The 17,535-nt window shown below is 42.2% G+C and overlaps 1 protein-coding gene across 8 annotated transcripts in view; it reads left to right on the top strand.

The window, feature by feature from the left end:
* Positions 1-1,635: 1,635 nt before the first annotated feature.
* The window catches only part of Abcc5 (ATP binding cassette subfamily C member 5), a 79,232-nt gene continuing 63,332 nt past the window's right edge, over positions 1,636-17,535 (top strand). For 5 of the 8 annotated variants that reach the window (XM_070029687.1, XM_070029692.1, XM_070029691.1 and 2 more), the window contains exons 1-2: positions 1,636-1,727; positions 6,083-6,272. In XM_070029687.1, the coding sequence (XP_069885788.1) occupies positions 6,134-6,272 (139 nt within the window). In that variant the 5' untranslated portion in view covers positions 1,636-1,727; positions 6,083-6,133. Of the gene's footprint in view, positions 1,728-2,094; positions 2,246-5,328; positions 5,470-6,082; positions 6,273-17,535 lie in introns of those variants that run through there. The other 3 variants (XM_070029688.1, XM_070029690.1, XM_070029689.1) reach the window with 3 other exon arrangements.

The raw sequence follows: 17,535 nt of genomic DNA, 5'->3' as shown, positions 1-17,535 counted from the left end.
GTGCTACTATCTATACCCCTCATTTGAATTCATTAACATGAGGCTAATCTTATGGCTTACATTTTTCTAGAATCCCATCTTTGTCTCCATCTTTCCACCACAGTCCCAGTCCAAACAAACATCATCTCTTTCCAGGATGACAATATTTTTTTTTTGGTCCGGTCGTGGGGTCTAAACTATGGGCCTGGACACTGTCCCTCAGCTCTTCAGCTCAAGGCTAGCACCACTTCGGCTTTTTTTTTTCCTGCTTATGTGGTGCGGTGGAATCGAACCCAGGGCCTCATGCATGCAAGGCAGGCACTCTACCACTGAGCCACCTTCCCAGCCCCGACAATATTCATTCTTAACTGAACCCTTCTCTCACATTCTGGCTGTAATTCTTTTTCCAGTCTCCCAGTCACAGTATAGTTTTTATAGTGTAAAGTCTGATTTCTCAAAGCATATTCGAGTCATCCTTTGAACAGTTGGTTGCTTTTGCTTTTACTCCACAGAACTGTAACATGGTCTTCAAGGTCTTGGGTGATGTTTTTTCCTTTTACTAGTTGGATTTCATTGTTCCTCTTCTTGTATTAACTTCTCCTCTGTCCATCTCTGCAGTCCTCACTTCACTAACTCCTACTATTTTTTTCAGTTGGGGCTCATACTTTCCTTTTCTATACTTCAAATAGTTATCATTTAAATTTTGTTTGAGGTATGTTTGGGACTCAGCCCATTGTATCTCCAATAAATACTGAATGAATTACCTTTAGTACATTTTGCAAAAGAAATACTAAATACATGTAATTCTACATCGTGGTATAGATCCTGTAGATCTTTGTCTGAAGGTTGGGAAGTATTACATTCCGCCCCCCGTCCCCCCCCCCAAAAAGAAAAAAAAAACCTTGCATTTCAACACTCACATAACAGCTGTTGAAACATTAAAAGAAACAAAACTGGCATGTAAAGCCTCTGACAAAGAATAGAGGGTCATTTAACAGAATAGCCTTTAGCCTTTATGGTGATGTGGAATGGTGAGATGAAAGAAAAATAATACGATCGCTATCTTCAGGAGCCTCATTTCCGCGTATAAAAAAAAAAGATGAGTTGGCATACGATTTCTAAGGCTGTTGCCACTTTGACAACTGTGATCCTGGCATTTTATTATCTAGGAAGGAGGAAGCATAACATTATGCGGGATTAAAGCGAGATAGGAGCTAAGGGTGCCGACTGCAGGGAGAGGTCACCGGCACGCAAACACGGCAGATAAGGGTCAGGGCGGGCGGCCCGACCCCACCGCAGCGCTTACAGCAAAAGCATGCTACGATGACCTTTAGATTTTCTGCCACGTGAACGGTTGGGCACGGCTGACCAGCCCTACGTGTAGGGCTGCTAGCACAGAGCCCCAGGTCGCCCTCCAAGGTGGCCCACTGGGACCCCCTTGACTACAGAGAACATTCCAGACCGGCTAGCTGGGGAGAATGGAAAGCGCGGTGGGAAGCAGAGCGGCCCACACCCCCACCCCTCCGGGCGCCCGCATGGCTTCTGGGAAATGTAGTCCTTGGCGGCCGAGCAGAGCCCGGGGCTGCTACATGGAGAACTACGATTCCCTTCGGTCTTGCGCAACCTTTGCGCAGCGCGCATGCGCGGTATGGCAGACGATGCCGCTATAAAGGCTTGTTTTGCTCCGGTGCTGATGCTCCGGAGCGGGCTCGAGTGGCCCGTGCTTCTCTCTTGGAGTCGGGGCACAGGTAAGGAGACTGCGCCCGTCTCTCCCTTGCTGTGCCCTTCACGTGTCACGGGAGTCACCCCGTGGTGTTTCTTCGGGGTGTGGTGGGAGATACAAGCAGTTCAGGGAGAAGCGGGAGAATTGAGAAGCGAGGCCTGGCCTCCGTGCCGGGAGCCTGCGCTCCCTCCTTGGGCTGCGGCCCGGCGGGCTGGAGGTGGGATTCATGCGTCGTAGGTGGGCAGGTAGGGTTGGACTGAGGGGGGTCGGCGCCGGCTGCGTTCGAGGATGTGGCCGCCAGGGGGCGCTGCGCCCGCTGCCCGTAGGGGTGGGTCGCAGTTGCCTGTTCTGGCCAGGCCTGAACTGGCGTGGGAACGCCCCAAGGCCAGGGCCACCCGGGCCTGGACCACCCTGGCGGGGCTAACCGGGGAAAGCGCCTCCCTTGAAGGGTGTGGGCTCCTGCTTTAGCCCGGGACCCAAGATCGCCTTGCCAGGCGCTCCGAAGTAAGTCGTCCCATCGTTTTTGCAAGCCGGTAAGTGGAGGTACGTGACATAAGCACGCCCTGCCAGCCCATGGCAGAGCAGGGAAGGAAGTCCAAACCTCTGGACCGCCATCCGATGCCCCTTTCCCTTCTGTCACATCTGGCTGTGCATTGCTTTGTGGGAGTCTTTGGGTTCTGCACCGACGTGGGAGGCTGGAAGTGGCTGGAGGCAGATGGAGGCAGATGGGCACCCCGGTGACGAGGAAACTTTCCGAAGATTAGGAAGGAAGGAATGGCTAGGTATTGTGAGGTGTCTGGTGTAGTGAAAAGTAGGGGAGCCTGGAGACACAAGTGGAATACGGGGGAGGGGAGGGCTGGTACATCTATACTTCCTTACTTCCTTCTGTCCTAAGAGTCAACGCCTGGAGCTAGGTTCCCGAGGTAGAATCCACTCAGGAATGTGTGATGGTAAATCTGGCTAGTTAGTTCTCTAAGCCTATGCAACTCCCCTTCCTCATACGTTTGGGTCTGTCTTGTTTGGGGAGAATGTCTAACCATTTATTACTGGGAAGAAGAGTATTAGTACAAAAGGCAGGTGACCAAGTGGATTTATCGAATTTTGGGGTCTGGGCACTTCTTTGGGCTTTCCTCACTTTGGTTTTATTCTGCTGCTGACTTTGTTAGTCAGATGCTCTACCACTTGAGCTGTATTTCCAGCCAAGTAAGTATTAATCGTTTAAAAGGCTTCACATAAAATCTAAGGGAAGCACAAGAAAATACAGAAACACAAACAGTATCTCTTCCACTCCCCTCCCCCAAAAGTCTGGCTGAATGGTCCTTCCTTAGTTGCTTGCTGCATAATGGGGTCTTTTTTTTTTTCTTTTTCTGACCTAAATCTGTCCAGCTACCTACTACCTGACTTCCAGTGGTGTGCCTTGTTCATATCCTTGAGACTCAGAGGATGGTGTCCTCCTTATGTCTGAGGCCAAGAGACAGTAACGGTGCCTACTCAGGCCTGCATACTCTCCTGGCTGTGCGTATTTTTCCAGGAAATTAAGGAATGAGGATGTTCAAGATATGGAAAACTGTTCCCCATATCTTTTGTATGCTTAATACTTGATCCCTTAGGATAAGATAGTTTAGGATAGCTCCCTTACAATAAATAGGTGGTTAACATCCCTACCTCGTCACATCAGCCACAGCAGACTCAAAACAGAAATTACTTCTGTTTTAAGGAAAGTTGCTGCCATATGTTTGACAATTTCTTCATCATCCTTTGACATAAAGTGACTGAAAGAATGTAGCTTTCATGGGTTCTTGGATAATTGAGCTGTTTATTCTTCTTGAGGTGGAGTTTGGTATTGTGAATGGGTTACTTTAGCTTCCTCTCTTTCAAACTCTTTCCCCCCACCCCCACCCCTTCCTAGCTAGCACTAATTTTCCTCTTCCCAGTAATGAGCCAGGCCGGGGAACCTCTGGAGGAGAAGACTCTGGGCTTCTGTGGTTGAGTTACAAGAAGGGTTCTTCTGATCTGCAGCTCCAGCTCAGCAGTGGGGACACTGGCAGATGCCAGGTCTGTTTATAGTTTAGCCCTAATGAGGTCTCAGTGACGTGGTTGCTGTGCTCTTGCTTAGTAAGCCGATGTTCTTTTTGCTGCACATTGTCATTGGGCAAGGTGATTTTCATTTTAAAGATAAATAACTTAGCTGTATCAGCTATGTGTCCTGCAACTAGAATTATAAAAATCAGGAAGTCCTTTTTATTTAGAAGATTAGTATTTTTCTCCTTTTTTTTTTTTTTTTTTGATATATTAAGAAATGAAGGGCTGGGATGTAGCCCAGTGGTAAAGTGCTTGCCTAGCAAGTGCAGTGTACTGGGTTTGAACCCCAGTACCAAAAAGAAAAAAAAAGACAAAAAAATGAATAATAGATGTCAGAATTTTGTGTTTCAGGGGTCTTACTTTTAGTCATGTCATAACTAAGGATTTATGAACAGCCGCTCTTTAATTTGTCCTGAGGCTGCTATGCTAAGGGCTTCCTCTTCTTGTATCCAGGAAGTTGGGGACCTTTGGAGGGAGAGGTGGGGAGTGGTTGAAAGGCCTGTCATCAGAATTGAGACTTTTTGGTTAGAGTTAGCCAGGCAGGCAGTGGTATAGAGCAGAGTTTCACATAAAGACTAGATACAGAGTGGGGACTTGATTTTTAATAACAGCTTTAGGAAGGAAGGGGAAAGGGCAGAGAAGAAGGGGGAAGAGAAAGAAGTAGGTAGGGGAAAGAGGGAAGAAGAGGAGAAGGGAAGTAGGGGGAAGAAAAGGCTGGGCTTGTAGCTTAGTGGTTGAGTGCTTTCCTAGCATGTACTAGGCCCTAGGTTTGATCCCCAGAAATACAAAAAAATAAATTATGGAAATTGTAAAAAAAAAAAAAAAGATTAATTGACATACCATTTAAGTATCATAAAATTTACCCTTTAAGGTTTACAAGTTCAATTAGGGTTATTGATTCTTTTAATATATTAACAGAATTATGCATATGTCACCACTTTCTGCTTCTAGAATATGATAGGAATCTAAAGTTATCGTGTTTTGCATTTTAGCTGTATAACTTCATAAAGATTTAAGATAACATCAGCTAGTCCATTAGCTAATTATAAAAAAATCCTAAGAGGGAATATATCATTGGTAGGATAAGTTCTGTGAGTTTCTATTTAGTAAAATTTGTTAGGAGAAAATATATCTTTAAAAATTGTACAAACTGAGATTGTTTCAATACAGTCTTTAAAAAAAAAAATCTAAATGCACCACGCGCCAGTGGTTCATGCCTGAAATAGTAGCCACTCAGGAGTTGAGATCAGCCCAGGCAGGAAAGTCCGTGAGACTCTTTTCTCCAATTAACTGCCAGAAAACTAGAGGTAGCTCTGTGGCTCAAGTGATAGAGCATTAACCTTGAGCACAAAGAGACTCAGAGACTGTGCCCAGGCCCTGAGTTTAAGCCCCACAACTGACAAAAATAAAAAATAAAAAAAATAAAAAATCTAAATACTCATTGCATTGGATTTTATATTCCTGGGAAGTATTTCTTTACTAGTACATTTATTTTCTTCTAATTTCTTTTCTTTTTTTTTTTTTGGGTCCGGTAGTGGGGCCTGAACTCTGGGCCTGGGTGCTGTCCCTCAGCTCTTCAGCTCAAGGCTAGCACTCTACCACTTGAGCCATAGCGCCACTTCCGGCTTTTTTCTTTTTGCTTATGTGGTGCTGAGGAATTGAACCCAGGGCCTCATGCATACAAGGTAAGCACTCTACCACTGAGCCACCTTCCCAGCCCTCTTCTAATTTCTTTTTGCCTTGGAGTTGGGAGAAAGTTTTCTTGATGCTATTATGCTGATTATTTTCTATAAAAAATGAAATAGTATTTGAATATTTTGAAAAATTATTTTTGGGGGGGGGGGCGTCTGGTGTGGGCCTGAACTCTGGGCCTGGGCACTGTCCCTCAGCTCTTCAGCTCAAGGCTAGTGCTCTACCACTTGAGCCACAGTGCCACTTCTGGCTTTTTTTTCCCCCTGCTTATGTGGTGCTGAGGAATCAAACCTAGGGCCTCATGCATACAAGGCAAGCACTCTACCACTGAGCCACCTTCCCAGCCCCGAAAAATTATTTTTTATAGCTATAATGGGGGACAGCATTAATATTTTTGATGACTAAGCATAATTGAGAAAAATGTGTGTTCTGTTTAAAAGATTTCTTATTACTATACATTGGTTGTGCAAGGGGGGTTGGTTCATTGTGACATTTCCATATATGCATTACTGTGTACCCCACTAATCCACCCCATCACTCTTCCTTATTTCCTTCCCCACTCCCTTAAAACAATTTAAATGTCTGTTCTTGAATTTTTGATTTCAGGAATTCTGAAGTGAAAATAGTCTATGTGCCCTGGCACTCTACTCAGTGAAGATGAAGGATATTGACATAGGAAAAGAGTACATCATCCCCAGTCCCGGGTACAGAAGTGCTCCTGTTAGGGAGAGAAGCAGCTCTTCCGGGCAGCACAGAGAACGGGAGGGATCCACGTTCAAGAGAACACGACAGGTAGGTGTTTCCTTTCCTCAGTCTTGTTCCGACCTGTTTGTTGTACTAGATAGACCACACCTTCTTCATCTGATCCTATAGTTTAAAGTATTGACTTTAGGTCACTGTTAAGAATTTATAGTTACTGGAAACTGCACTGTAGCACAGTGGTAGAATGGGGGTGCTTAGCATGCTCAAGACCCTGGCTTCCATCTGTGGCACCATAAGAAATAATTTATATTATTTATAAGCACCCAATAAAAGGGAAGAGAGGTAGTCTTCAACCTCTCACCTGCTTCTCCCTTAGAATTCTTCTCATTTTCATTTACTCCATGTTGATGCCTTCCAAAAAGCACTCGAGGAGACAATGTGCGGTTGTTATTATAACCATTCAGATTATTCATGTATTCAAAATTTCTTTATGTTTTATTTGAAGAGATTTGTTGCTGTACTAGGATTTGAACTCAGGGCCTTGTGCTAGCTAGGCACTTGCTCTACTGTTTGCCAAATCTCTAGCCTTACTACTTTAGAAGTCTGTTTCTTCCAATAGAAATAATGTTAATGAACTGGAAGAGTTCCTCCACAGGAAAAACATTATATCTTTTTTTTTTTTTTACCCCTCCCCTTACAGCCATTCCCCTCTCCCAACACATTGCACCTCAGTACTGGCCTGGCCCTTTGTCTAGTTGTGTGTTTTCTACTGAATTGTAAAAGTAACTACTAAGACAAAATAAGAGTATCTGGTTTTAGGAAGTTGAGATTTATGTTTGTACATTTGCTATGTGAAAACTTAAAAGAGAAAGACTTGCAGTTGACACTGGTACTTCATTAGCCCAGTATTGCCTGCTCCTCTTTAGCTAGGACATTAATACTTTGGCTTTTTGTTTTTCAGCATGGGGTTTGAACTCAAGGCCTTACACTTCTTAGACATAACTCTACCACTGGCTTCCTTAATGTATTCTCACTAATAGGTCTTCTCTTGTCTCCTGCTGTGCATTACAGAATGCCTCTGCATTCAAACTTAGCTTCAGAAAACAGATTCAATGAAATCAGTGTCAAATATCTGGTGACAGTTCTGTAACTACTTTGTGTCCTTTTGTGTAGTCCTTATGTTAATTAAAAATCTATTGAATATATTCCAGTGCTGGACAAAACACTGTAAATGGGGCAGTTAAGTCTAGAAAAGTCACAGAGCTAACACAGGAGCAGGGTTTTGAGTGGTAATTAGGTAGTGAGGGTTTTATTTTATTTTCTTTTTTTTCTTTTTTTTTGCTTATGTGGTGCTGAGGAATTGAACCCAGGGCCTCAGGCATGCAAGGCAAGCGCTCTACCACTGAGCCACCTTCCCAGCCCAGGTAGTGAGGGTTTTAGATCACAGACATAAAGACTCAGAGGTATAGGAAAAGTATCTTAGATAAGCTCCTTATGTCATTGTGCCATAGATGTATATGTGAAAATGTCGTTGATAGTGGAATTAAGTGAGAACTAAGATATAAAAAATACTTTGAATAGTACCTGGCATGGCTAGTGTTCTAGCATTCACTAAATGTTATCTCTCAAGAGTTGTCTATAGGGGCTGGGAAGGTGGCTCAGAGGTAGAGCGCTTGCCTTGCATGCCTAAGGCCCTGGGTTCGATTCCTCAGTACCACATAAGCAAAAAGAAAAAAGCTGGAAGTGGCGCTGTGGCTCAAGTGGTAGAGCTCTAGCCTTGAGCTGAAGAGCTGAGGGGAAGCACCTCGGCCCAGAGTTCAGGCCCCACGACCGGACCCAAAAAAAAAAAAAAAAAGAATTGTCTATAGAGTGTGGGATAGGAAAAGGAGACATAGGTCAGGGAAAATGCTACATGCTATAAGAAGGTATCTTTTACTATAAGCATTAAGGGAGCTTCCTAAAGTTACTGAGATTTTGAGAAAAAAAATTATGTTGAGATAACTAGATTTGCATGTAGCTATAAAAAAAAAATAAGCCTGGCGCTGGTGGTTCATACCTGTAATCCTAGCTACTCAGGAGGCTGAGATCTGAGGATCATGGTTCAAAGCCAGCCCATGGGACTATTATCTCCAATAAATCACCAGAAAACCACAGAAAAAGTGGCGCTGTGGCTCAAATGGTAGAGTGCTCACCTTTAGCTGAAGAGCTAGGGACAGCACCCAGGCCCAGAGTTCAAGGCCCACGACCGACCAAAAATAAATAAATAAATAATAATAATATAAAAGATCCTTTATCTGCTTTATCTGATTTTCTCCAGTGGCAACATCTAGCATAACTGTAGTATGATACTAAAACAGAATTGATGTTGGTAGAGCCCATTGACATTGTTCAGATTTTTCTGAGTTAGGGAGCTTGGCTTCAGTGGTAAAGTGCTTACCTAACAGGCCAGGGGCCTTAAGTTCAAACCTTAGTACCACCAGTTTCTTATGTACTCACTTGGGCATATACATGTGCACTCTCTGCAGTGTATTGATGTGTTTAGATTGTCTGACAGTCAGGACACCAAAGTTTTATTGCAGAGGTCTTCCTGTAGCCCAGTTACAGCATTGCCCCCTCCTAGTAGTCACTAATTTTTCTTCATATGTTGAGTGCTTTCAGTATGTATGTAACCTTTTGAAATAGTTATTTCATTTAAATACATCTAATTTGTTGGTTTTTTTTTTTTTTTTGGGTCCGGTCGTGGGGCCTGAACTCTGGGCCTGGGCGCTGTCCCTCAGCTCTTCAGCTCAAGGCTAGTGCTCTACCACTTGAGCCACAGCGCCACTTCCGGCTTTTTTCTTTTTGCTTATATGGTGCTGAGGAATCGAACCCAGGGCCTCAGGCATGCAAGGCAAGAGCTCTACCACTGAGCCATCTTCCCAGCCCTAAATACATCTAATTTGTGTGCATCAATATTTCTTTTTATTGCTCAGTCCTATTTTGTGTTATAGATATATCACAGTTTAACCCTTTATCTATTGGATTACAAATAAAAGTGCTTTTAACATTGTGTACAGGATTTTGTGTGAGCATAAACTTTCATTTTTTTGGATAAATGCCCAGGACCACAATTTCTGTGGGTCATATGAGTAAGTGTACACTTAGTTTTCCAAGAAACTCCAATGCTCTTTCCCAGAATGGCAGCATCATTTTATACTCCCTCCAACAGTGATCCAGTTTTTTTGCATTCTTGCCAGTATTTGGTTTTATTGTTACTTTTAGCAATTCTAATAGATATATCTGATAGTGTATTGTTGGTTTAATTTGCATTTTCCTAAGGGCTATTCATCCTGAACTGAGAAGGGTTTTGTGTTTTTTGTTTGTTTCTTTGTTTTATGTAGTGGGCCCTGAACTCTGGGCCTGGGCACTGTCCCTCAGCTCTTCAGCTCAAGGCTAGTACTCTACCACTTGAGCCACAGTGTCACCTCTGGCCTTTTCTGCTTATGTGGTGCTGAGGAATCAAACCCAGGGCCTCCTGCATGCAAGGCAAGCACTCTACCACTGAGCCACCTTCCCAGCCCCTACTTCATTTTTAAAATTAGCATACATTAGTAATAGTGAGTTTCATTGTGATAATTCCATACATGCATACAGTATATGTTGAACAAGTTCATTCCTAGGATATTCCTGTTTCTCCCTTTCTCCTTTCCCTTCTCAAACACTGTTTAGTGTGTTTTATATTGTTACCTTGTGTGTGTGTATGTGTGTGTGTGTGTGTGTGTGTGTGTTTGGGTTGGTTGGTTGGTTGGTTGTGGGGCTAACTCTGGGCCTGGGCGCTGTCCCTCAGTTCTTCAGCTCAAGGTCAGTACTCTGCTACTTGAGCCACAGCACCACTTCTGGTTTTCTGGTGGTTTGTTGGAGATAAAAGTCTCATGGACTTTCCTGCCCAGGCTGGCTTCGAACATGGTCCTCAGATCTCAGCCTCCTGAGTAGCTAGGATTACAGGCATGAGCCACCAGTGCCCCGCCCTCTGAAATATTTGTTTTTCATTTGAAATTTCTTTTAGTATTTCTTTCACTCTTTCTCTTTTTGCTTAGCCTTGATCTAGGCAGTAATAAGTTTATTCAACCTGTTTTTGCTTATATATCAAGATGAGTACAGAGCTATTAAGTATTTTTAAAAGCTTCCATATCACCTAGAATCTTCTTGAATACCACATACCAAAAAGCATGATTCCTTAGATATATTTATCTTGAGTTTCTGTAAGTGTGCTCACAGAAGGAACCAGCATGATGACAGAACTCCAGCTGAGATAGCATAAAAGTAGTGAGTTGAAATGGCAGAATGCCTGGATAAGCATACAAGACTTTAAAAAAAGTAAATGACTAATTATTACTTTCTCAAGTCACATCATCATAACTATCATTTCTGTAGTTGTCATAACTGTAGACTAGGACCTCCCAGATAGCAGGTAATGCTTGACACCCTTTAGAAATGTCAAACAGTATTTCTATATAACCAAAGATAAGGAAAATCTTTTTTCCTATGTGGACAACAAGATTCCTATTGGCCTTTGGTAGGTCTAGTTAAAATGGAAGTGTGAAAGTGTGTCAAGCAGACAAGCTTAAGAACAACTTTGGTGTTAGGCTGGCATTATTTCAACTCAGTATGAAACTTTAGCACACACAGCTTCTTTTCTTACAGGTGTGTTTCTGTATGTACATATTGATCATATGATTCCATGACCCTGATTTGTTTTGTTTTGATTTTGAAGATTGCTCCAAGGTTGTTTTGATTTTGTTGTTGTTGATCATGGGATTTTAACTCAGTGTCGGGCGTTGTCCCTGACTCTCTTTGTGTTCAAGGCTAGTGCTCTACCATTTGAACCACAGCAGTACTTCCAGCTTTTTCTGAGTAGTTTATTGGAGATATGAGTCTCATGGACTTTCCTGCCTGGGCTGGCTTCATGATCCTCACATCTCAGCCTCCTGAGTAGCTACGGTTACTGGTGTGAGCCACCAGCACCTGGTTACCCGGGGTTTTTACCCATGGTCTAAACATTAACTTTCAGCATCCTCTTCCCACCAGTATTGACTTGTTTTGTTTTTTAAGATGTAATGTTCATTTTTCAATTTGACACTAAGGTACATAGTACAGAACAAAGTGATCTGGTTCACCTAAGGACTGATGCTAGACTTGCCTGCCTTCATCCTGTCTTAAACTCAGAGTCATGAACTTGCATTATTGTAATTTAGGTGCCGTGGGAAATAATAAGATTTCTTTTTCTAAGGTTTCAGGAGGCTATTTGACTGGAGGCCATTTGAGGAATAGGTAGGATTTGGAGAAATGAAGAACATTCTAGGTAAAACCAAGAGTTGTGACTAGGTATGCATAGGCCCTGGTGACTTTAGACATAAAGCACACGAAGTCACAGGTACCAAGGGATTGTGGGTTTTCTTGAATAAGTCAAGGAGTTTGGGATTTCATTGCCTTATATTAATACTTAGGCAAAAGAAGGACAGAGCTATCAGAACTTAGATAATCTTTGGTGGTTGTGTGATGGTTCTTTTTCTTAGTGATAGTATGCCAAAGCTAAAAGTAACTTGTTTTTTTTTTTTTTTTTTACTAATTTAGAAAAAGGAAGCATGGAAAATAAGAAGTCAGCTGAAGTTTAATGTCATTATTACTGTATTATTTTTTCCTTCTTCTAAAAGTATTACTGGTAGAATTTTCCTACAAGTTAGAACATTCATTAAAAGGCAACAAAATCAGTATTTATAAATACAGTGATCCTCACTTAACACTTTTTTAGTTCCATGTTAGACTGGCTTTTTAATTTTGGTTAGAGATTTCATAATTAGCTGTTTGAAAGATTTTGGTGAGCTGAAATTTTATCTTAAGGATTAAGGATATGGTCTTAGGGATTAAGGGTGTAGCTATAATCTCTTACCAGAAATGATTTTAAGACGTATTGCTGGGAATTATGCTCATTACAGAAAGTGGCAATGTATGTCAGATCAGTATGAGAAAAGCCTCTTTTCTATCAAAATAGTTTACTTCCTTTCTGTTAATCTTGTGAGAATTGTTTTTCTGAAAAGTTTCTGCTTTGCCCAAGTGGCTTGGCTCTTGGTTTAATTTTTTTAATTTAATTTTTTATTGTTATTACAAAGGTAATGTTCAAAGGGGTTAGTTACAGTTAAGTAAGTCAGGCAGGTAAAGGATACATTTCTTTTTGGACAGTGTCACCCCTTCCCTTGCTCTCTTCCAGTTTTTCCTGCCCATCTCCACCCACAAGTTATAGTTCACTTTCAACATAGTGTCTAGTGAGTACCACTGCTGCATTTGTTCAGCCTTTGTATTGACCCTTGTATTACATTTTACTTTCATAATTTTCTTTCTTTTTTTTTTTTGTCGGTGGTAGGGTTTGAACTCTGGGCCTGAGCGCTGTCCCTGCGCTCTTCAGCTCAAGGCAAGCACTCTACTTCTTGAGCCACAGCGCCACTTCCGGTTTTCTAGTGATTTATTGGAGATCAGAGTCTCACGGACTTTCCTGCCCGGGCTGGCTTTGAACCGAGATCCTCAGATATCAGCCTCCTGAGTAGCTAGTATTACAGATATGAGCCACTGGGGCCCAGCTAATTACATCATTTTCATGCTGCACTTTAATTAAGGCATACTATTATGGCTGGGAATGTGGCTTGGTGGTAGAGTGCTTTCCTAGCATTCATGAAGCCTGGGTTCGATATCTCAGTACCACATAAACAGAAAAGGTCAGAAGTGGCAATGTGGCTCGAGTGCTATCCTTGAGCAAAAGCAGCTCAGGGACAGTGTGCAGGCCCTGAGTTCAAGCCCCAGGACTGGAAAAAAAAAAAAAAAAAGAAAGAAAGAAAAAAAAAAGGCTCCCTGTTAGAAACTCCTTAAATTTTAATTACATCCCATTAATTAAGCACCATCATTGTGAATGTGAGCTCGATCAGTGGGAGCAGAGGGGCAGGGCCTGTTTGGTTAAGGATGAACAGAGAGCATCCTGCCTGCTCTGTGTACTTGCTTGCCAGATTTTTGGCTGATGGGGCACCCTTCAGCGGAGTTCCTTGCCTTGAGTTCCTTTTTGAGTTGGTGTCCTTATTTCCTATGTGATACATAGGAGTATGTGTCATGAGCCATTTCTAACAAAGCAAAAAAAAAAATCCTTAATGCTTCTAGCCAGACCATTCATTAACTTTTCATAACATTTTGTTTTAGTAACTATACTTTTAAAATATTAGACCCTGAAAGCTTCTTTTTTCAGACAAAGGTGTGAATTTGTTTATACCTTTGCATGCAGAGTATTACCTGTAAATCTGCTTGCTGTTAGGATGGAGGGCAGGATGAAGGAGATTAGTATTTTCTAGTGATGTTGTACTAAGGAATCAAACCCAGGGATTCATACGTATTTTTTTTTTCTGTATCATTACCCAGTGATTCTGTAGAAAGGTATCCATAAAAACTTGTAAGGCTCAGTAGTTTCCTAGGCACCGCTGGGTTTGATAGGGTTTCTGACCTCCTGCCAGCTCTTGGTCTCCAGTGGCAGTTCCATGGTGGAGATGATAGCAGCACTGTTACTGGTATAGAGTTCAGGTGGCTCTGCTGCCAGGCATGTGATTGCAGCTATACTTCCAGCATGCAGGAGCTTGAGGTTGGCCTGCTGCCTTGGTCATGAGCTCACCACACCGTCACTGTAGCAAGACTGCTGCTGCCTACAAAGAAACACTGCTGAAGTGAAATATATACAGCCTGCTGGCACGTGTTAAAGAGCTCTCTTGTCAAGAGAGAAGAAAACTGTTGGAACTAGCTTCCTTTTCAAAGCAGTTTAAAGTATCCAAGTCTGTTTTGTTAAGAAACTTGGAAGTTCCAAATGGCCAGTGAAAACTTTTTCAATGAAACAGTTTTCCATTTTCAGATAGCTTTCTGGTAATTCTTTCTTTACTATCCTAACCATTTGTCTGTCTTGCCTAATGAAAAATAAAAATAAGGATAAGAAATTGCATCTCTGAGCTGGTGGCTCACGCCTGTAATTCTAGCTCCTCAGGAGTCTGAAATCTGAGGATCACTGTTCAAAGCCAGCTCAGGCAAGAAAGTCCCTGGGATTCTTATCTCCAATAAACTGCTAGAAAACCAGAAGTGCTGCTGTGGCTTAAGCGGTAGAACACTCACCTTGAGCTCAAGAGCTGAGGGATAACACCCAAGCCCAGAGTTCAAGCCCCATGACCCACAAAAAAAGAAAAGAAAAAAAAAAGCGTCTCTGAAAGTCTTTGTAGAGGTCGAGCTGGTCATTTTCAAATTTTCAGACTGATATGAAGTTCATTTGGTAGACTGCATTCCACTATTTAGTAGAATTAAACTTGCCTAGCATTTCTATCCCTGCTTTCCTTGTAGGAATTACATGCGTTTAAGTTATGAAAGGTTATTTTCTGAGTTATGTTCTGAATTAGTTTGAAAAATCAACTTAATAAATAAATAATTAAAGGTTTCATCTGAAACCTTTATTTAACAAAGCCTGCACACGGAGGCGGAAAGCAAGACTCATTTATCAATTTATATACTTTAAAAAGTGGATAGTGTAACTATAAAGTCCATCCTACCAATTCTTCCATAGTTTTGCCTCCCAGTGCTGTTATTTCTGGAGTTAGACAATTCAAAACAGAGCTCTTGGTTTCCCTTCAAAGCATTGTTATTGCCCACACTTCTGGCCCAGTGTTTGTTGGAGGATGGAATAGCCAGTCAGTGCCAATAGTCCTGAAAACTCCACCTAACTTAGAGCTCAAGATATGTTTGTCTTCTAAGGCCAGTCTTGCCAAAGAGGATCCATGTGTTTTTTGTGTCATGGAAATAGACACATTCAGACTTTGATAGTAAGCTACAGAAAGGGTTGTAATAAATGGTTATAGTTGTTGGTGTTTTAAGAATCCCATGCACTTTACAGCCTTCTGTTTATTCTTAGTATTGTACAGAGCTATCAAGTAGTCATTTTAGAAAAAACAAATTGTGAATTCATAAGTAGATTAATTTATTAGTTCAGAGCCCTTATGATCCAGTCTCAATAATTGGGTCTACCAGCTAGGGACCAAGCCTTTAATCTATGAGCCTTTGTTGGGGATGGGGAGAGGGAGAGGAGGAAGAACACTTTACATCTAAACCATACCAAGTTCAGTTTGCTGACCTCCTTGACTCTAGTAGCTGTTACTTGGAAGTTCTTAATGATAAAGCTTGATGTGGTCAGGATATTGTTCACACCCAGTGGGGAGGAAAGTTGGGGTGATGGTTGAGAGAGAGAATGTTTGTAGGTTTCTTTAACCCAGTGGAGACAGTTGGGAGAGGAAAGCCTGAAATTAGCTTATCCTGGGAGGACATCAGTTTTTGTTTTTTTGTTTTTTTTTTAAACAACTGAGTTTTTTATTTGTAAGTAAATTTTAATTTTCCTCTCAAATTGAACTTTTAATACTGAGTCTCTGGAGTACTATCTTTGATGGTACAGAAATTTTCCTTGAAAGTCTGTCTTTCCAGATGTTTGTTGTAAAGGAAGCTGTGGACTGGGATATCTACACAAAAGCTTTCCTTGATTGGGCTGAGCTGGAAGGTTATGTACGAAGAGGTTGCTTGTTTTGTGTTTGTGTTAGGACCTTGTGAATTGTGAAGAAGAGTGGAAAACTACGCTCTAGAGACCGAGAGGCCTGTTAATTCTCCATGCTCCAGAACCACTTTTCCGGAGGGGCCTGAAGACAGTGTTGAAGCCTTTCATTCCTCTCCCACCCCCACCCTCAAGCCTTGTGGCATCTCTGCATTGTCAGTTTGTTGCCATCTCTGCATTAGGAACAACTTGGATGCTCCCTCAGCCCCAGAGTTTAGGAGGGCTCCCCTGCTGTTGGGCTGTTATCTGGAAGGGATTAGCTGGTTCAGCCTGGGGAATGATTTCTAGGCCTTGATATCTTGTCCAGGGACCTTAGTGCCGCGGGAAAGCCCATGATTACCTTGTCAGCAAACATTCCGCTCTGGCAGCCTAAAATGAGATGGAAAACTTGGATAAGCAGTAGCCTTGTGATGTGCTAGATGCACTGATTATTACAGACACAAAGATGGCATTAGTGCCCACAGAGGTTGGAAGTCTCTTGTGCAATTGGCTGTCTTTGCTGCGGATTGAGTGATCCTCTTCAGATAACTGTATACGTATGATTCCTGACCTTTGTTTGGGCCTTGGCAGAATTGGGTCCTCGTGGATCCTGTTAAGTTCTCTAGTGTCCCCACTCCTTCCTCATCACCACAATCCTGGTAAGGAACAACAATAACAAAAAAGCTCAGTGTCTCCTAGCCACATAGTCAGTGGGAAGATATCAATAACTGTATTTTCTTGTTCAATTTTTTTTCTCTCACCTTCTAGACCAAGCAGGACTTTTCCCTTGGAATAACACTACTTCAGTGCCTCTCTTAGTTGGGCCATCTGGCCACTGAGACAGCCTTTCACATAGTTATACTCCTTAAAAGACTTAAAGAACAATGGGTGCCCTCTTCTCATCCCAGGAGAAGCCTTAAAAAGTTACTTCTGGAAAGGATTTAAAGTATCGTAAAATAAAAATCAAATGGCCTCATACAATCCATTTCCCTAGAGCAGCATATATCAAGTACGAAAGTAGCTGTTTAATAGGCTAAGTTACCATAGCACTACAAATGTTTTTGGCCAGATAATTTTATGTTGTAAGGTTCTCCTATTTGTAGGTGTTGAACAGCGTCTCAAGCTGCTAGCACACCTCCAGTGGTAACCACAAGTATTTCCAAGTGTCCTCCCGCAAGCAAGCAATCCCTCACCTGGGAATTGCTGAGTATACTGCCAGATACAGTTGTTGAGCATTTGAACTGTAGCTAATCTGAATTGGAATTATGCTTATTTGAACATACATTAGATTTCAAAGATTTTAAATGATGTACACTTTTATTTTAATAAATGGGTTTCTGTGAAAATAGAATACAGTAAAAAGAACAATAGCTTTCCATGTGTATGTGTATGTGTATATATAGATGCATGTGTGTGCTCTGGTCTTGAGGCTTGAAGTTGGGGGCTGGGCACAGTCCCTGAGATTCTTTTTCTCAAAGCTAGCACTTTAACCACGTGAGCCAGAGGGCCACTTCCTGCTTTATCTGAGTAGTTTAATAGAGATAACACTTCTAGACTTTGCTGCCCAGGCTGGCTTCAAACTGCAATCCTCAGAGCTCAGCCTCCTGTGTAGCTAGGATTATTGGCATGGGCCACTAGTGCCCAGTGAGAAAAATAACTTGCTGGACTGGAGAAAGTAGCTCAGTGGTAGAGCTTTTGCCTAACTCATGCAAGACCCAGTACAGCAAACAAA

This window comes from Dipodomys merriami, unplaced genomic scaffold (genome assembly GCF_024711535.1).
Source record: "Dipodomys merriami isolate MVZ:Mamm:240054 unplaced genomic scaffold, mDipMer1.0.p SCAF_2, whole genome shotgun sequence".
Taxonomy (NCBI): domain Eukaryota; kingdom Metazoa; phylum Chordata; class Mammalia; order Rodentia; family Heteromyidae; genus Dipodomys; species Dipodomys merriami.
The sequence above is the reverse complement of the archived record's forward strand: the minus strand, read 5'-3'. Positions and strand labels throughout refer to the sequence as shown.